Source organism: Pristiophorus japonicus, chromosome 7 (genome assembly GCF_044704955.1).
Source record: "Pristiophorus japonicus isolate sPriJap1 chromosome 7, sPriJap1.hap1, whole genome shotgun sequence".
In the NCBI taxonomy this organism is placed as follows: Eukaryota; Metazoa; Chordata; class Chondrichthyes; family Pristiophoridae; genus Pristiophorus; species Pristiophorus japonicus.
In genome coordinates, this window is record NC_091983.1 from 92,215,458 (window position 1) to 92,236,311 (window position 20,854).

The following is a 20,854-nucleotide window of genomic DNA, read 5'->3' on the forward strand; positions in this document are numbered from 1 at the left end:
GGGGAGGCTATTAAAAGAGGGGAGCAAAGTAGTAAGGCAAAGAGATTTAGGACAGGGGTTCGAAGGGATTGGATCTAGATGCTGAAAACTCTGCCACCCCATGAGCAATGCCTAGGAAGGGATGTGGGAGGCGAATGCAGAGGAGCCGAGTATTATAGACTGTAGGGTACTGCTCTCTCCCTGCCCGTGTCACCATTCCCCCTCCACTCTCTGCCCCCATAGTGTCCCTTCACTCGTTGCCTCTGTATATTTCTGAGGCTTGTATGAGGTGGAGAGAGCTTGAGGCTCAAAAAACTGTGGGGAAACCAAAGTGGGCCGAAATGGCAGCATTGGGAATCCAGGGAAAAACTGGAAAGGTATAGAAGTTAAAACTATAGATGTTATAATAAGCACTTAAATAAAAAGTCACTTAATTCACACAACTCAAAACAAGGAGCCCAAATTTGCCCAGGAGTTACTCAGTTTTGTTTGGAGCAACTTGATTTTTCTGGAGTATCTTAAAAATCCCCATTCTGCACATTTAATTTGCGCCAGTGTAAGTGAGTTAGCTAGGATTTTATTTAGTTTAATTTTTTTTCCCCAAAAGGGGGCGTTACCAGCCACCTACGCCTGTTTTGCCATTTAAGCCAGTTTGGACAGCTAATAGTTGCTGCAAACTAACTTAGGCCAGCGTATGAGGCCACTTGTGGCCGCACAGAAAACTCTTGCGGAGAGGTAAGAAATCAGCGCAGGAAGCCAGAGATTTGGGGGGGGGGGGAGCGGAGGGAAGCGGAGAGGACCTTGCAAAGCACTAAACACCTTCACAACAACATTCAAGAAGCATAAAAACCATCAATAAATAAATAAATAAATAAATAATAGAACAAGTCCTACCTTCATAACTGGGCCCGGGAAGTCAGCTGGCCTGCCGGTGCGAGAGGCCACTCTATTGGGGATAGGTGCAGGTGGGTGGGAAGCCCGGGTGGGAGGCCCGGGTGGGAGAGAGCGCACAGGTAATTGGCCACACACAACACACAGCAGGCTGGGCTCGCAGAACATGGAAGCTGCAGGAGTCAACTCCGAGGGATTGGTGGACTTCTCTCTGAGGACTGCTGATTCCTTCCCCCCCCGCCCCCAAATCAAAACTCTTCTCCTCTCTCCCCCCCCACCTCATCCCGATCAAAACTCTCTTTCTCTTTCTTTCTCTCTCTCTCTCTCTCTCTATCTATCTCTCTCCCCCACCCCCACGACCCCCCCCCCCCCCAATCAAAACTCTCCTCGTTAAAAAGCACAACTATCAATAATTAAAAAACAAAACTGAAATCCTACCTCGGTGTGGGAGGCCACTTGGCTGGGGATAGGTGCGGGATTCTCCTTGACGTGCAGCAGCCCAGCGCGCGTCGTGATGCCACTTGGCCTGGGATAGGTGCGGGACATCGGGTCCCACGCTACAGAGGAGCTACTGCGCATGCGCGAAACCTTGAGCGCAGGGACCTAGCTACGCCCCCCACTGTAATTGCCACGCCGCGCCAAGCACAGTCGACAGAACGGGAGAATACGGCGATATCTTTTCGGTGCCGTTTTGAGCGTGGAAAGTCGGCACACCTCACGTAAGTGTGGCGAAAAAAACGAGCCAAATTTGAGCTCCAAGAGTGGAACTTTGCTTTAAAAACTGCTTTACACCACTGTCAGGTGGCCATAGCCTGGCATTACATGCAGACTCAAAGCAGTTTTTGTTTTTCATGCATCTCAGCATATTACATTAACATAGAAGCATACAGCACAGAAGGAGGCCATTCAGCCCACTGTTCAAGAGCTATCCATTTAGTCCACTACCATGGTCTTTCCCCATAGGCCTGCAATTTTTTCCCCCTCAAGTATTTATCCAATTCCCTTTTGAAGGAGATTATTGAATCTCTATCAAGCAGTGCATTCAAGAACACAACACGCTGCGTACAAAAAACCTCCTCATCCCACTTCTGGTTCTTTTGCCAGAACATTGGAAAATTCCAGTGGTGTGTCACAGGCATCACAAGCAAATGGGTTTCTATTTAATATAAAACAAAGTATACCATTTTGACCTTGTACAAGACCTTAATTAGGCCTTAGTTAGAATACTGTACCCTGTTTGGTCTCATTATATGATGGGGGGTTCATTAAAGTTTTGGAAAGGGTGCAGAGGAGAGCCACAAGATTAATTCCCAGTTTAAAACACCTTAGTTACTCAGAAAGACTCAAAGAGCTAGAACTCTATATTTTACAGAAGCACAGACTTGGGGGATGAAGGGATTAAATTGTGTTTGTTTCAATTAAATAGGTTATGGAGGACCAGGGGTCACACTCTCAGGTTAGGTTAGGGCAGAATAAGTTTAGATGTTAAGAGGTCCTTCTTTTTCCAGAGCACAGTGGACCTGTGGAACAGATTGCTGGCTCGTGTGGTGAATGCCGATTCGCTGCATTCCTTCAAATGAGAGCTGGACCTGTTTCTGGCTGGGTGGAGATCACCTCCTAAAAGAAGTAGATATCCTGTACAGTAAATCAGGGACAATTTTATCTCCTGGACTAGTTTCAACCACCTAAGCAGATTGGAGAGGAATTTTCCATTTTCTCTTTTAATTGGCCTCTCGTAGGAGATTACATGACTCAAGGGGGGTGGGGGGAAATGGATATATTGTGATGCATAACACATTACAACTGCATGGAACAGGCTAGATGAACCAGGTCTTCTCCTGTTCGCATTTTTGTATATTCATATGTACGAATATACTGCAAGTGTGGACATTTTTGTTTATTCAAAGGATGTGGACTTCGCTGGCAAGGCCAGCATTTATTGCACGTCCCTAATTGCCTTTGAGAAGTGATGGTGAGCCACCTTCTTGAACCATTGCAGTCTGTCTGAAGTTGTTCCCAACAATGCTGTTAGGTCGGGAGTTCCAAGAATTTGACCCGTCAATAATGAAGGAACGATGATAATATGGCCAAGTTGGGATAGTGTGTGACTTGGAGAGGTTGGTATTCCCATGTGCCTACTGTCCTTGTGTTTCTAGGCAGTAGAGATCATGGGTTTGGGAGGTGCTGTTTAAGCTGCAATGCACCTTGTAGATGGTATACACTGCAGCCACGGTGCGCCAGTGGTGGAGAGAGTGAATGTTTAAGGTGGTGGATGGGGTGCCAATCTTTGAGTATAAATAGAGAATTCTCAAAGAACCATGAAATATATCTGGGATAAAACATCCCACTTAATTTGCCTAATCACGCCCCCGCCCCACCACCACTAATGTACTGTGGCTTTAGTATGTACATACTAAACTGCAATAACTCACCAAGGCTTCTTTAGCAACACCTCCCTAAGCTGCAGCCTCCATCGCCTACAAGGACAAGGACAAGGACACTGGGTGCATGGGAATACCATCACCTCCAAGTCACACACCATCCTGATTTAGAAAAATATCACTGATCCTTCACTGGGTCAAAATCATAGAACTCCGTACCTAACAGCATTGTGGGAGCACTTTAACCACACGGACTGAAGAGATACAAGAAGAAAGTCCACCACCACCACCTTTTCAAGGGCATCTTGGGGTGGGCAATAAATGCTGGCTTTGCTAGCTACACCCACATCCGAAGAATGAATAAAATAAAATAATCCTCAATTCAATATATATTCTATTAATGACACATACTAACAATTAAAACTGCACAAATAGTAAACTATCTAAGTGCCAGTGATTTTGCAAATCTGGGCAGGTGATTCGACCGGAGAAGGGAAAAAGGAAATGACAACCAAGCCTAACTGTCAGTGTTCTGACTGGATATCCACATGCACTCATTTCTAACAAGGGTGAATAGTAATCAGGATGGGGACCCTGAATAATTTCATCTCAATTCTAACCCAGTGACGCGGAGACCCCTACTGCCAGACTGACAGATTTTTTTAAACTCGGAACAGGAATCAAAACTCCTACCTTCCTGGTCTTTACAGCTCAGCTTCTCACTGGAAAGACTCACTAGGCCAGCCTTTAGGGGAGCTTGTGTAGAAACAGGATTAAAGCCTCGAAGAAGAATTATTCTAAAAGTTTGCTATAAGTCGTGTTAGTTTGAGAAAATCAAGCTTTCATGGACAAGTTTCCATGGACAGATCGTGTCTTGACCCCAAGATCCTGAATTCCAGATCACAGACATTACAATTGCCTGTCATCATCACAGGCGGTCCCTCAAACGAGGATGACTTGCTTCCACCCAAGTTCACAGATGTTTCAATGAAGGACCCGATGTTCCAGTCCTGAACTCCAATTGAGGGGGTGAAAGATGCCGGTGCATGGATTTTTTTAACGTGTGGTGATCGTTGCACATCAGCCACCACATGGGCTTGACAGAGCTAGGCCTTTATCCAGTGGCAAGGGTTAACCAGGACGACTGGAGACCTGCTCTGCTGCACAGACCTAGTGCGTACACATATCGCAGTGTGGGCTGGCCCGTACTGCCCCTGCGCCCTCGGCTCTTCTGGGCCCTGTACCCTCATTTTCAGCACATTCTCCACGATCTCTCACAGCTCCTCCACCACAAACGTTCGCCGCTCCTCTGCCACAAACATTCGCTGCACCTCCACCACGATCTCTCGGGAGTTGGTGCAGCAATGAGATGGAAGGCCTATAAAAGGCTCGAGAGGTATCGAGGAGGCTAGCTGGTGCAGGGGCAGAAGGTAAACAAAGAAGTAGAAAGAAATCAAAGGGTGATGTCACAGCCAAGCGGGTAAGTGATTGCTGGTGGATTGGTGAGTATTTAATCTTTTTTTCTTACTTTTATTTCCTTATCAGTAGGTAACCTCTGACATTGTTGCCAAATTAAGTTAATCTAACGGTTAAGTCATGGCAGGAGAGCCCAGACACGTGTCATGCTCCTCCTGTGCTATGTAAGAATTCGGACGCTTCCGGTGTCCCTGACGACTACATGTGCAGGAAATGTATTCTGCTGCAGCTCCTGACAGACCGCATTGCAGCACTGGAGCTGCGCATGGATTCATTCTGGAGCATCTGTGATGCTGAGGATGTCGTGAATAGCATGTTTGGTGAGTTGGTCACACCGCAGACAAGGGTTACTCAGGCAGATAGGGAATGGGTGACCAGCAGGAAGAGCAGAAGAAGGAAGGTAGTGCAGAGGTCCCCTGCGGTCATCCCCCTCCAAAACAGATATGCCATTTTGGGTACTGTTGGGGGGGATGACTCATCAGGAGAAGGCAGCAGCAGCCAAGTTCATGGCACCATGGGTGGCTCTGCTGCACAGGAGGGCAGGAAGAAGAGTGGGAGAGCTATAGTGGTATGGGGTGTGGAGAGAAAGCAGGAGGGGGGTGCTGAGGGAGTGATCAGTCACGATTTTATCGAATGGTGGTGCAGGTTCGAAGGGTCGAATGGCCTACTCCTGCACCTATTTTCTATGTTTCTATGGTAGGGGATTCTATTGTAAGAGGAATAGATAGGCGTTTCTGCGGCCGCAATCGAGACTCCAGGATGGTATGTTGCCTCCCTGGTGCAAGGGTCAAGGATGTCTGGGAGCGGCTGCAGGACATTTTGGAGAGGGAGGGTGAACAGCCAGTTATCGTGGTGCATATAGGTACCAGCGATATAGGTAAAAAATGGGATGAAGTCCTACACGCTGAATTTAGGGAGCTAGGAGTTAAATTAAAAAGCAAGACCTCAAAGGTAGTAATCTCAGGATTGCTACCAATGCCACATGCTAGTCAAGAGTAGGAATCGCAGGATAGCTCAGATGAATACGTTGCTTGAGGAGTGGTGCAGGAGGGAGGGATTAAAATTCCTGGGACATTGGAACCGGTTCTGGGGGAGGTGGGACCAGTACAAACCAGACAGTCTGCACCTGGGCAGGACCGGAACCAATGTCCTAGGGGAGTGTTTGCTAGTGCTGTTGGGGAGGGGTTAAACTAATATAGCAGGAGGGTGGGAATCTATGCAGGGAGACAGAGGGAAGTAAAATGGGGCAGAAGCAAAAGACAGAAAGAAGAAAAGTAAAAGTGGAGGGCAGAGAAACCCAAGGCAAAAATCAAAAAGGGCCACATTACAGCAAAAGTTGAAAGGGACAAAGTGTGTTAAAAAGACAAGCCTGAAGGCTTTGTGCCTCAATGCGAGGAGTATTCATAATAAGGTGGACGAATTAACTGCGCAGGCAGCTATTAACGAGTATGATATAATTGGGATTACGGAGACATGGCTCCAGGGTGACCAAGGCTGGGAACTCAACATCCAGGGGTATTCAACATTCAGGAAGGATAGACAGAAAGGAAAAGGAGGTGGGGTAGCATTGCTGGTTAGAAAAGAAATTAACGCAATAGTAAGGAAGGACATTAGCTTGGATGATGTGGAATCTGTATGGGTAGAGCTGCGGAATACCAAAGGGCAGAAAAAACGCTAGAGAGAGTTGGGTACAGACCACCAAACAGTAGTAGAGGGGTTCGGGACAGCATTAAACAAGAAATTAGGGATGCATGCAATAAAGGTACAGCAGTTATCATGAGTGATTTTAATCTACATAGAAACTGGGTTAACCAAACTGGTAGCAGTACGGTGGAGGAGGATTTCCTGGAGTGTATTCGGGATGGTTTTCTAGACCAATATGTCGAGGAACCAACTAGAGGGCTGGCCATCCTAGACTGGGTGATGTGTAACGAGAAAGGACTAATTAGCAATCTTGTTGTGCGAGGCCCCTTGGGGAAGAGTGAGCATAATATAGCAGAATTTTTTATTAAGATGGAGAGTGACACAGTTAATTCAGAGACTAGGGTCCTGAACTTAAGGAAAGGTAACTTCGATGGTACGAGACGTGAATTGGCTAGAATAGACTGGCGAATGATACTTAAAGGGTTGACGGTGGATAGGCAATGGCAAACATTTAAAGATCACATTGGTGAACATCAACAATTGTACATCCCTGTCTGGAGTAAAAATAAAACGGGGAAGGTGGCTCAACCGTGGCTAGCAAGAAAAATTAAGGATGGTGTTAAATCCAAGGAAGAGGCATATAAATTGGCCAGAAAAAACAGCAAACCTGAGGACTGGGCAAATTTTGTAATACAGAAGAGGACGACAAAGGGTTTAATTAGGAGGGAGAAAATAGAGTATGAGAGGAAGCTTGCTGGAACATAAAAACTGACTGCAAAAGCTTCTATAGATATGTGAAGAGAAAAAGATTAGTGAAAACAAAGGTAGGTCCCTTGCAGTCAGATTCAGGTGAATTTATAATGGGGAACAAAGAAATGGCAGACCAATTGAACAAATACTTTGGTTCCGCCTTCACGAAGGAAGGCACAAATAACCTTCCGGAAATGCTAGGGGACCGAGGGTCTCGTGAGAAGGAGGAACTGAAGGAAATCTTTATTAGTCAGGAAATTGTGTTAGGGAAATTGATGGGATTGAAGGCCGATAAATCCCCAGGGCCTGATATTCTGCTTTCCAGAGTACTTAACGAAGTGGCCCTAGAAATAGTGGATGCATTGGTGATCATTTTCCAACAGTTCTTATGGATTGGAGAGTAGCTAATGTAAGACCACTTTTTAAGAAAGGAGGGAGAGAGAAAACAGGTAAGTATAGACTGGTTAGCCTGACATCAGTAGTTGGGGAAAATGTTGGAATCAATTATTAAAGATGAAATAGCAGCGCATTTGGAAAGCAGTGACAGGATCGGTCCAAGTCAGCATGGATTTATGAAAGGGAAATCATGCTTGACAAATCTTCTAGAATTTTTTGAGGATGTAATTAGAATGGACAAGGGAGAACCAGTGGATGTGGTGTATTTTGACTTTCAAAAGGCTTTTGACAAGGTCCCACACAAGAGATTGGTGTGCAAAATTAAAGCACATGGTATTGGGGGTAATGTATTGACATGGATAGAGAACTATTTGGCAGACAGGAAGCAGAGAGTCGGGATAAACGGGTCCTTTTTAGAATGGCAGGCAGTGACTAGTGGGGTGCCGCAGGGCTCAGTGCTTGGACCCCAGCTATTTACAATATACATCAATGATTTAGATGAAGGAATTGAGAGTAATATCTCCAAGTTTGCAGAAGATACTAAGCTGGGTGGCAGTGTGAGCTCTGAGGAGGATGCTAAGAGGCTGCAGGGTGAATTGGACAGGTTAGGTGAGTGGGCAAATTCATGGCAGATGCAGTATAATATGGATAAATGTGAGGTTATCCACTTTGGTGGCAAAAACATGAAGGCAGAATATTATCTGAATGGCGGCAGATTAGGAAAAGGGGAGGTGCAACGAGACCTGGGTATCATGGTACATCAGTCATTGAAGGCTGGCATGCAGGTGCAGCAGGCAGTGAAGAAGGCAAATTGCATGTTGGCCTTCATAGCTAGGGGATTTGAGTATAGGAGCAGTGAGGTCTCGCTGCAGCTGTACAGGACCTTGGTGAAGCCTCACCTGGAATATTGTGTTCAGTTTTGGTCTCCTAATCGGAGGAAGGATGTTCTTTTAATCGAGGGAGTGCAGCGAAGGTTCACCGGACTGATTGCCGGGATGGCAGGACTGACATATGAGGAGAGACTGGATAGACTGGACCTGTATTCACTGGATTTTAGAAGTATGAGGGGATCTCATAGAAACATATAACATTCTGACGGGACTGGACAGGTTAGATGCAGGAAGAATGTTCCCGATGTTGGAGGGAGTCCAGAACCAGGGGTCACAGTCGAAGGATAAGGGGTAAGCCATTTAAGACCGAGATGAGGAGAAACTTCTTCACTCAGAGAGTTGTTAACCTGTGGAATTCTCTTCCACAGAGAGTTGTTGATGCCAGTTCATTAGATATATTTAAGAGGGAGTTGGATATGGCCCTTACGGCTAAAGGGATCAAGGAGTATGGAGATAAAGCAGGAAAGGGGTACTGAGGTGAATGATCAGCCATGATCTTATTGAATGGTGGTGTAGGCGCTAAGGGCCGAATGGCCTACTCCTCCATCTATTTTCTATGTTTCTCGCCACACCTCCGCACCAAACATGTGCCGAACCTCCATCACGGTCACCCACCAAATCTCAGCCACGATGCCTCATCACTCCTCCTCCCCGATCACTCGTTGCAAATCTGCTACGATCTTCCCACTCCTCTGCTGTACCAGGGCCCAGCCGTACACTTGTAGTAAAGCACTCAATTTTTCATGCCAGAAAAAGTTTATAGGTGCTTGTTAAACTTAGCATTAGAGAGTATGTAGAAATCAGTTACCTCAGCATAAATTAACAAAACTCGATTAGGCACACAGCAAATTATATTACTTATCAGTTGCAAGTACTTACTGTCAATGAGTTTCTTTTCCCTCTTAAGAGAAATTTGCTTATTTGCTATTCCTCTGGCACAATGAATTGCCACCTCTTCCAAGTATTCCATTGTCCTCTCTTCTGCATTCTTGAGGCCAGGTCCTATAAAAATTTACAAAATACTGCACATTGCTCAATTTCAGGAAATTATTCACTTATTTATCAATGCATGAAACCATCAAAAGCTAAACTCACTATAGAACATAGACAGTCTTTCTGCCAACACATTTTAATAGTGCTCCTTCAACATTGGGACATGGCTGAAGAATCCTCCATCTCCATGGGGCCGAACATGTCCAGGGAGTGCAGCGAAGGTTCACCAGACTGATTCCCGGGATGGAAGGACTGACATATGAGGAGAGACTGGATCGACTGGGCTTGCTTTCACTGGAGTTTAGAAGGATGAGAGGGGATTTCATAGAAATATATAAAATTCTGACGGGACTGGACAGGTTAGATGCGGGAAGAATGTTTCCGATGTTGGGGAAGTCTAGAACCAGGGGACGCAGTCTAAGGATAAAGGGTAAGTCATTTAGGACTGAGATGAGGAGAAACTTCTTCACTCAGAGTTGTTAACCTATGGAATTCTCCAACGCAGAGAGTTGTTGATGCCAGTTCGTTGGATATATTCAAGAGGGAGTTAGATATGGCCCTTACGGCTAAAGGGATCAAGGGGTAGGGAAAGAAAGCAGGAAAGGGGTACTGAGGTGAATGATCAGCCATGATCTTATTGAATGGTGGTGCAGGCTCGAAGGGCCAAATGGCCTACTCCTGCACCTATTTTCTATGTTTCTATGAATTGTTCACAAAGACAATGTTTTGGGGACAATGACATTTGTTTTTAAAAACTCTTCAAACTTTTTCAAGCTCCATTGTTAACTTAGTCAATTTTAAGTGGCTTTGGTTTGCTCATCATACAACAGCGTGACCACATTTGATTTTGCAAGAAAGTTAGTTTTAGATGCAAGGCACTTCAAGGACATTTTAAAACACCATTATGTAATATATAATCACAATGAATAATGCAGTGCCAAATTATTGTACAAAATCATCAGTAAATGTCGTATAAATGTTCACAGTGATAAGATATACACTATGTAAATAAGAATATAAGAAATAGGAGCAGTAGTAGGCCATTTGGGCCCTCGAGCCTGCTCCGCCATTTAATAAGATCTGATCATGGACTCAGCTCCACTTCCCTGTCCGCTCCCCATAACCCTTCACTCCCTTATCGCTCAAAACTCTTGTCTATCTCCACCTTAAATATATTCTCTGGGGCAGAGAATTTCACAGATTTACAACCCTCTCAGAGAAGAAATTCCTCATCTCAGTATTAAATGGGCGGCCCCTTATTCTGAGACTATGTCCCCTAGTTTTAGTTTCCCCTATGAGTGGAAATATCCTCTCTGCATCCACCTTGTCGAGCCCCCTCATTAGCTTATATGTTTTGATAAGATCACCTCTCATTCTTCTGAACTCCAATGCGTATAGGCTCAACCTACTCATAAGTCAACCCCCTCATCTCCGGAATCAACCGAGTGAACCTTCTCTGAACAGCCTCCAATGCAAGTATATCCTTCCTTAAATACGGAGACCAAAACTACGCAGTACTCTAGGTGTGGCCTCACCAATACCCTGTACAGTTGTAGCAGGACTTCTCTGCTTTTATATTCTATCCCCCTTGCAATAAAGGCCAACATTCCATTTGCCTTCTTGATTACTTGCTGTACCTGCATACTAACTTTTTGTGTTTCATGCACAAGGACCCCCAGATCTCTCTGTACTGCAGCACTTGGCAATTTTTCTTCATCTTAAATTATAATTTGCTTTTCTATTGTTTCTGCCAAAGTGGAGAAGCTCACATTTTCCCACTTTATACTCCATCTGCCAAATTTTTGCCCACTCTCTTAGCCTGTCGATATTCCTTTGCAGATTTTGTGTCCCCCTCACAATTTGCTTTCCCACTCATCTTTGTATCATCAGCAAACTTGGCTACATTACACTCGGTCCCTTCATCGAAGTCATTAATATAGATTGTAAATAGTTTGTTTACTTTTGTATGCAAGAAACTAAGCATTGTAGATACGTATATATCGAATACAAATGGCGCTTCAGAATAATCAAACCTGGTTCAGGACAAGCAAAGTAATCAATGAGCAAGCCAATATATTTACTGTTGCTAACTACGAGTAACTATTGCTCAGATGTTTTGAAAGTAGAAGCTTACCAAGGGGAGAAACTAACTGGTCAACCAAACCCATCTTCTTGGCTTTATCAGCACGAATGTTTTTCCCAGTCAACATGACATCAAGAGAATTAGGAAGACCAATCTGATAATAAACCAGTTTAAAAAAAAAAATTAGGACATCGAGTTACACCAAGTGAACAGCACAGAAACAGGCCATGCAGCCCAATTGGTCAATGCCGGTGTTTATGTTCCACACGGGCATCTTCCCACCTACTTCATCCACCCCATCAGCATCTCCTCGAATTCCATTCTTCCTTGCGTACCTATCTAGCTTCCCCTTAAATACATCTAAGCTATTTGCCTCAACTACTCCTTGTGGTAGCAAGTTCAACATTCTCACCGCTCTTTGGGGGAAAAAAAGTTTTGCCTCAACTCCCTTTTGGATTTATTAGTGACTATCTTATATTCTCTTTTATAATGAATTGTTATATATATGTGTGTAATCGTGCCTCTGCAATCTCTTTCCTAACTTCTTTTGATATGCATGTATGTATTGTGACCAGTGTTTTAAAAGGGTTTACACTTCGACAATCTCTAAAATAAACTTTTGTTTTTTTATATATATTTTTTGGAAAGTTGATCAGCCTAAAAGTGTTTTTTGTTAGTTGTAATTTCAACTGTTTAACAAAACATTTTCTGAGGCATCTCCACAATGGTGTCTAATAGGTATGAGAAAAATTATACAATGCTCCAGCACAGCAACAGGCCATTTGGCCCATCAGTATTTTTCTCAACGTTATGTTACCTATACTCAGGTGCTCTTGTATGAATTCTAGCATAAATTTGGCAACTAAGATCAGCAATATCAGTTTATATTGTAATTGAATTTACATATTAAAAGTTAATTACCATCTTTGGCAGCCTCTGAGTGCCACCAGCTCCTGGCAGTAAACCAAGCATGACCTCTGGAGTGCCCAGTACTGTCTTTCTGTCCTTTGTTGCTATCCTGTATTGGCAGGCAATGGCGACCTGTAAACACATTTAATAATTTAGATTCTGTGACAGATGTACAAAAATAATTAAACTTTTTAAATTAAGTTACCTAATAGAACTTTTGCCTACAGTGAAACATAGAAAATAGGTGCAGGAGCAGGCCATTCAGCCCTTCTAGCCTGCACCGCCATTCAATGAGTTCATGGCTGAACATGAAACTTCAGTACCCCATTCCTGCTTTCTCGCCATACCCCTTGATCCCCCGAGTAGTAAGGACTTCATCTAACTCCCTTTTGAATATATTTAGTGAATTGGCCTCAACTACTTTCTGTGGTAGAGAATTCCACAGGTTCACCACTCTCTGGGTGAAGAAGTTTCTCCTCATCTCGGTCCTAAATGGCTTACCCGTTATCCTTAGACTGTGACCCCTGGTTCTGGACTTCCCCAACATTGGGAACATTCTTCCTGCATCTAACCTGTCTAAACCCATCAGAATTTTAAACATTTCTATGAGGTCCCCTCTCATTCTTCTGAACTCCAGTGAATACAAGCCCAGTTGATCCAGTCTTTCTTGATAGGTCAGTCCCACCATCCCGGGAATCAGTCTGGTGAATCTTCGCTGCACTCCCTCAATAGCAAGAATGTCCTTCCTCAAGTTAGGAGACCAAAACTGTACACAATACTCCAGGTGTGGCCTCACCAAGGCCCTGTACAACTGTTGCAACACCTCCCTGCCCCTGTACTCAAGTTAAGTGTCCTAATGCAATTATATAGCTGAAAGCAATCACAATTCTTCAGTAATATAATGGGGAATCTAAGCACTCACCTTCAATTGTTTAGCTTATAGAGGCATGGTAATGAGGGTTATCTGTTTTTGCCTGTTTCCCCACCTCCAAAATAAATGGTGATACAGGTGCAGCATTAAAATCCAGAGTTCCAGAATCCGAACTCTGGACCGATTGGTGGCAGGGTTGTCCAGAATCCGTAAAATGTTCCGGAATCCGGACCCGGCGACCTCGGGGCCCTGCCGCTGCCCTTACCTTGGACCACGCCCCTGGCCGGAACACCTCCTCCTCGGCGGTGGGGCGGCTCGAACAGCTCCTCCTCGGCGGGCCGGCCCGAACACCTCCACGACAGCGGCGGGGCTGCCTGAATACCTCCTCCATGGCAGCGGGGCTGGCCCAAACACCTTCTCGGCGGTGGGCTGGCCTGAACACCTCCTTCACGGTGGGCCCGCCTGAACACCTCCTTTACGGTGGCAGGCCTGCCCGAACAGCTCCATCGTGGCAGGCCCGAACACCTCCTCGACGGTGGGCTGGCCTGAACACCTCCTTTACGATGGCAGGCCCGCCCGAACAGCTCCTCGGCACGCGGAGCCGGATGGCCGAACAGCTCCTCGGCGGGGACCTCCCGCCTCCCCCTTTCTGACGTTCCGAAATCTGGAAGTACCCGAACCTGAAGATCGAAAATCTGGAAAAGCCCGGAATCCAGAATAGCCTCGGTCCAGAGGGTTCCGGATTCTCGATGCTGCACCTGTATCAAGCTTTCCCATGTGGAATACAGATTAGATTAAAGCTTCTTGTATTGTGCCATAAATTATGTGTTTTAACCATGAAAACCAGTGCAAAAGTCTGGGTTTGATTCAAACCAAGTATCAAAGGTGAAATGGTGAGGTTTTAACCTAACGTTTCAGATTAAGCAGTTTTTATGATATTGCATATAAAATAGTAAATCTCATCAACTTTCTATTCTAAAAATTATTACAATTCAGAACAGTAAATAGTGAAAGCAAGAAAATCCATTCCATTGTGTGTATTTTAGACAGTAGTATAGATGGCACATAAACCATAATTCACATCAAGCCGGATTACATTCATCATATTGTCTTTCTGATAGGAAAATTACAAGAAATTGAATGCAAACGGTCACTGCATGCGAGTCTTTTTTTAATGCATAGAAGATGACTTAATTAAAAATCGTACTTCTTCAGTACCTAAACTGGAAATGAAGCAGGATTGCTTCAAAATAGCGAGGTATAGAACAAGGCATTCAATTATTCAAGTTCTGAGAGAGGGCTTCAAAACATGATCTATTGAATCATCAAATTGCTAAGTAAAAAAAAAAAGAATTACAGGTGCAAACATGATGCCATAACAGCAATTCATGGCCCAGGTAAAGTCACAAAAAGTCAGATCAAGTATGCCACTGGACTGGAGTTTTTTTTATAAATAGAAAAATAGACAGGAATAGGCAGAATTTGATCCCATAACACTCATACAAAATCCTATGTTTTAAAAGTGAAATTTGACATGTAAATTGGTGGCTTAGCAACAGAAAATATAGCTTTGCATTATGGCCATTTTTCACACTGAAAAGATGTTACAATTAACAGGGGACTGTTTTGAAATCTATGTCATTTGATATATTAGCTGGAACAAAGTTATAAGCAAATTATGATACCAAAATAGGAGGAAGGGGAAGGCAGAAAGAAAGCAATTCAATTCCAAGGGATTCAGAACTTTTAGGTAACTGCTTCCTAGGTGGCTGATGCAGTTCACTCAGGACAAATTTTAATAGGGCAGATATTCCGACCTCCTGGGTCCGTACTGAGTGTGTTTCTCATTCATAATAATGAAAACTCCAACTTACTGAGTTCCCATTATGAATGAGAACAATACTATACCTGATTGGCTGCCCAGAGCCATGTGACTCCAGCTCCAGGCTTACACATGTCCAGACGTGCACGTGCAGTCAGAGGAGGCCTCAGGACCGGGGACTCGCGTGAGTGCAGCAGAATAAGGTAAGTGCGCATTTTTTTAAAAAGTTTTTTTTACCCGAACGCCTGCGGGAAGCAGCCGATCTGGATTTCTGGGACACTATGTTTTATATGGAACAGTGGTACATGGCACTAACAAGAAGTAGAACTAGGATTTTTTGGATACATTTATAAAACCATTAATCAGGTGCGTAATGGAGTAAAAAGGCATTAGCAGAGTGATAGAGCACAAATCAAAAGATGTTGCCCTCGTATGTACAAGGTATATCTGGAGTACATAAGAACATCTGAAATAGGAGCAGGAGTAGGCCATTTGGCCCCTCGAGCCTGCTCCGCCATTCCTGAGCCTTCTCCGGACTCAGTTTCACTTCACTGCCCGCTCCCCTCTATCTCCGCCTTAAATATATTCAATGACACAGTCTCCACAGCTCTTTGGGGCAGAGAATTCCATAGATTTACAACCCTCAGAAGAAATTTCTCCTCAACTCAGTTTTAAATGGGCGGCCCCTTATTCTAAGACTATGTCCCCTAGTTTTAGTTTCCCCTATGACTGGAAACATCCTTTCTGCATCCACCTTGTCGAGCCCCCTCATTATCTTATATGTTTCGATAAAATCACCTCTCATTCTACTGAACTCCAATGCGTATAGGCCTAGCCTACTCAACCTATCTTAATAAGGCAACCCCGTCATCTCCGGAATCAACCTGGTGAACCTTCTCTGAACAGCCTCCAATGCAAGTATATCCTTCCTTAAATACAGAGACCAAAACTGTATGCAGTACTCTAGGTGTGGCCTCACCAATACCTTGTACAGTTGTAGCAGGACTTCTGCTTTTATAAAGGCCAACATTCCATTTGCCTTCCTGATTACTTGCTGTAACTGCATACTAACGTTTTGTGTTTCATGCACATGGACCCCCAGGTCTCTCTGTATTGCAGCACTTGGCAATTTTTCTCCATTTAAATTAGAATTTGCTTTTTTATTTTTTCTGCCAAAGTGGATAATCTCACATTTTCCCACATTATACTCCATCTGCCAAATTTTTGCCCACTCACATATCCTTTTGCAGATTTTTGTGTCCTCCTCACAATTTGCTTTCCCACCCATCTTTGTATCATCAGCAAACTTGGCTACATTACACTCAGTCCCTTCATCCAAATCATTAATATAGATTGTAAATAGTTGAGGACCCAGCACCGATCCCTGCGGCACCCCACTAGTCACTGTTTGCCAACCGGAAAATGACCCATTTCTCCCGACTCTGTTTTCTGTTCGTTAGCCAATCCTCTATCCATGCCCCCAACCCGTGAACTTTTATATTGTGCAGTAACCTTTTGTGTGGCACCTTATTGAATGCCTTCTGGAAATCCAATTACACCACATCCACTGGTTCCCCTTTATCCACCCTGCTCATTACATCCTCAATGAACTCCAGCAAATTTATCTAACATGATTTCCCTTTCATAAAACCATGCTGACGCTGCTTGATTGAATCATGCTTTTCCAAATGTCCCTTAGTAATGGACTCCAGCATTTTCCCAACGACAGATGTTAGGCTAACTGGTCTATAGTTCACTGCTTTTTAATCTGCCTACTTTTTAAAATAGGGACATTACATTTGCGGTTTCCAATCTGCTGGGACCACCCCAGAATCCAGGGAATTTTGGTAGATTACAACCAATGCATCCACTATTTCTGCAGCCACTTCTCTGAAGACCCTAGGATGTAAGGCATCAGGTCCAGGGGTCTTGTCCGCCTTTAGTCCCATTATTTTACCTAGTACTACTTCTTTAGTGATTGTTTTTAGTTCCTCCCTCCCTATAGCCCCTTGATTATCCACTATTGGGATGTTTTTAATGTCTTCTACCGTGAAAACCGATACAAAATATTTGTTCAACGTCTCTGCCATTTCCCTGTTTTCCATTATTAATTCTCCAGTCTCATCCTTCAGGGGACCAACATTTATTTTGGCCATTCTTTTTCTTTTTATGTACCTGTAGAAACTCTTACTATCTGTTTTTATATTTCTTGCTAGTTTACTCTGATACTCCAGCTTCTCTCTCTATTATTTTTTTAATCGTTCTTTGCTGGCTTTTAAAAATTTCCCAATCCTCTGGCCTCCCACTAGTCTTCGCCACATTGTATGCCTTTGTTTTCAATTTGATACCCTCCCCTATTTCCTTAGTTAGCCACGGATGGTTATCCCTTCTCTTACAGTCTTTCCTTCTGACGGGGATATATTTTTGTTGTACGATGCAGAGCAAATAGGAACAATGCAACTATATTCAAAAGGATTTGGATCTTATAGACGAGATGGGAGCGGTGGAAGACACAATTTCATCATGTGAATAACCAAAATAATTAATATGGGAGCATGAAATCAAGACTTCCTGTCTGTGTTGCATGAGAGTTATACAATGTATTGAACAAGGGTGTTTTAGGGTTTATTATGGGTACATCTATGAATCTCTCAACTGCCTGTTAGACTCCAGGAAAACAAAATATACAAGGTACTTGGTTGCATTACCAGCAGGATAGAGTCGACAATGTTGTTGCAGTTTTAGCATTGGAAATGCATAAAGTCAGCACATGTATACCAATTGATCTGAACTAAACAAGCACCAATGTAAAAACTCCTTGAAGAGAATTACATATTGTTGCTGTTCAAGGTGTTGGTCAGTCTCAATTTGGAAATTGCATGTTATTTAATTAATAGGAAGGATATAATTGCCCATTTGCAGGAAACAAGCAAGATAAGTCCAGCTAGCAGACTTGAGGAAAGATCAAGGAAGTTTGTCTTATTCCCTTCAGAAAAAAGACCTCACAGCAACTTACCTGATACTTTCAAGATTGTGAAAAGTAGTTGATCCTGACAAATTATTAACAATGTTGAAGTGATCAAAGTACCAGGTAAGACAAACCCAAAGACACCCACTGAGGTCAAACCGAAGAATTAAAAACAAGTTGTTCAGCATTTAAGATATGCTGGTTGTCAGCTTCAAGCTCTTGCTGCAAGTTTTTCTGCAATGTGATAGGTTACACGTAACAAATTGGATCACATTCCATACCTCAAGACCACCTCCAAGGCAGGAACCACTGATAGCAGCTACAATAGGTTTGGCGGATCTTTCAATCTTCTCAAACATTTTCTGTCCCTCCTCAGATAACTGTGTCACTTCTTCAACAGTTTTACATTCCTCTATCATACTGTAAATAAATATAAAGTTCATACATGATTATGTTTAATGCTGACATAGCTCCTTTCCAAAACACCTTTTCTGGTGTTGTCAGGATATAGCAATGCTGCAGCCACTGCAGCCCTTGGGCTGATGGTGTTCCCATGTTAAGGAATTCCAGAAACTTGACTCAGCAGTGGTGAAGGAACAGTTAGGACGATGTGCAACTTGGAAGTCATGTAATTCCCATCACGTCGCCATTTCTCCTTCTTGGTAAGAGAGATCTTGGGGCTGGGAGATAGTCAAAGTAAACTTGGCTGCAGTACATACTGTAGCCACTTTATATTGTAGTGGAGGGGTGAATAAGTGTGGCAGGGATGCTGATCAAACGGACTGCTCGGTCCTGTATGGTGTTGAGTTCAAATATTACAGCGGTGCCTAACTTGATGAGTATTCCATCACACTTTTGACATGAAGATGGTGAAGAGGCATTGCGGGGAGGGGGTCAGGAGGTGAGCCATTCGTAACAGAATACGCAGCCTCTGCACTGCTCTTATTGCAACAGTGTTGATGTGGCTGATACAGTTAAACTTCTGGGCAATAGTGACCCCCAGGATGCTGATGGTGCAGGGCTCAGTGATGATGGTGCTGTTCAAGGTTGGGGGAAATGGTTGGGCAGTTTCTTGTTGGAGATGGTCATAAACTGCCATTTATGTGACATGAATACTATCTATTTGTCTAGATTTTGCCATTAACTGGCATGGGCTGCCTGATTATTAGAGCAGCTGTAAATGCTGAACACTAGAATTCCTACCTACTCCTGACCTTACGACAAAAGGAAAGTTATTGATGAGTCAGCTTGCACTAATGGGCCAGATAAATATCATGTGTTTCATTTCTCACACCATTTAGATACAGCACTTGTAGCTTTGTTTAACTTATTTAAGTAGTTATAATGAAAAGACCTGGAATGGAAAGTATACATATTTGAAATCTATCTGCACATCACCCAGACATATTGCTTTGTGACATGCAGTAGTGACACTCTACTTCTCTTTTCGAATGAATTTACACAACATGAGGTCCAAAATGGGTCGCAAGCTGCTGGATGGTACTACTACAATGAAATAACAAAAAATGGCATTGGGGACATAAGTTTAGCACTATGGGGTGCACCTACTTCTACACTGCCCCCTTTCAATTTAAAAACATTACAATGAGCTTAAAGCATCTAAATATTCAAGAGATCTAAACTAACAATGGCTCAAATAAATCATCCTTCTCTATGGCTGTAATGAAAGAGACAAACAAGGAACCAAGAGATAGAATGCAACTAAAAACAGTAATGTTATACAGGTGCAGCGTCCACAATCCGGAGTTCCGGAATCCGGACCGATTGGTGGCAGGGTCATCCGGAATCCGTAAAATGTTCCGGAATCCAGAGCCGCCGACCGCGAGGTCCCGCCGCTGCCTGACCTCGGGCCTTGCCTCACCGCCGCTGCCCTTACCTCAGGGCCTCCTCGCCAGCCTGCCTGAACACATCCTTCGTGGCGGGGGCCCGCCTGACCAGCTCCTCCTCGGCGGGGGCCCGCCCGGACACCACCTCCTCTGCGGCGGGGACCATGCCCGACCAGCTCCTCCTCCGCGGCGAGGACCACGCCCGACCAGCTCCTCCTCGGCGGGGGCCCTGCCCGGACACCACCTCCTCGGCGGCAGCTCGGCCCCATCCGAACAGCTCCTTGGCGGCTGGGCCCCGACCGACGACCTCATCGGCGGGACTGGCAGCCCGAACAGCTCCTCGGCGAGCATCCCCCCCGCCCCCTTTCTGACATTCCGAAATCCGGAAATACCCGAACCTGGGCTTGGGCGTTTCCGGATTCGTGATGTCAGAAAGATGTTCCAAAGTCCGGAAAATCAGGAACGGCCTCGGTCCCAAGGTTCCGGATTCTAGGCGTTCCACCTGTACTCTATTTTAAGCATTGTGCCTAATATTGGTCACTGTACCATAAGAACACTATTACCCGCGAGAGAGTGCAGTATTGTTAACCTTGTAATAAGCTGGCCTATCTGGATAACAAAGATGATATCAGATCTCTGAATCATTAGTAATAACTTGCATTAATACAGCATCTTTTACGTAGAGAAACACCTCAGGGGGTCATACAGAAGCATAAGGAAAAGGCATTAAATAAGTTGGGCTTGCTCTCATTGGAAAGGTAACCTAATAAACATTTACAAAATTACAATATTCTTATTCTGATCAAATAAGGAACTACAAAGTTTCTTTCAACGTGTGAACAAGTAACGGTTTAATCCAGGTTCATGTTGCTCTCCTGATTAGCTCGGCAAATCTTCTGCTACTTCTTGGATTTTGCTCCGAAATCTGATTTGTAAAATTGTGCATCAAGCAAA

General features: G+C 44.1%; 1 protein-coding gene across 1 annotated transcript in view; it reads right to left on the reverse strand.

Moving 5' to 3' along the window:
* The window catches only part of hadhab (hydroxyacyl-CoA dehydrogenase trifunctional multienzyme complex subunit alpha b), a 105,568-nt gene that overhangs the window by 42,939 nt on the left and 41,775 nt on the right, over positions 1-20,854 (reverse strand). The window contains exons 5-8 of the mRNA XM_070885137.1: positions 18,335-18,473; positions 12,405-12,524; positions 11,535-11,637; positions 9,287-9,409 (exon numbers count right to left, since the gene is read on the reverse strand). Of these exons, the coding sequence (XP_070741238.1) occupies positions 9,287-9,409; positions 11,535-11,637; positions 12,405-12,524; positions 18,335-18,473 (485 nt within the window). The remainder of the gene's footprint in view (positions 1-9,286; positions 9,410-11,534; positions 11,638-12,404; positions 12,525-18,334; positions 18,474-20,854) is intronic.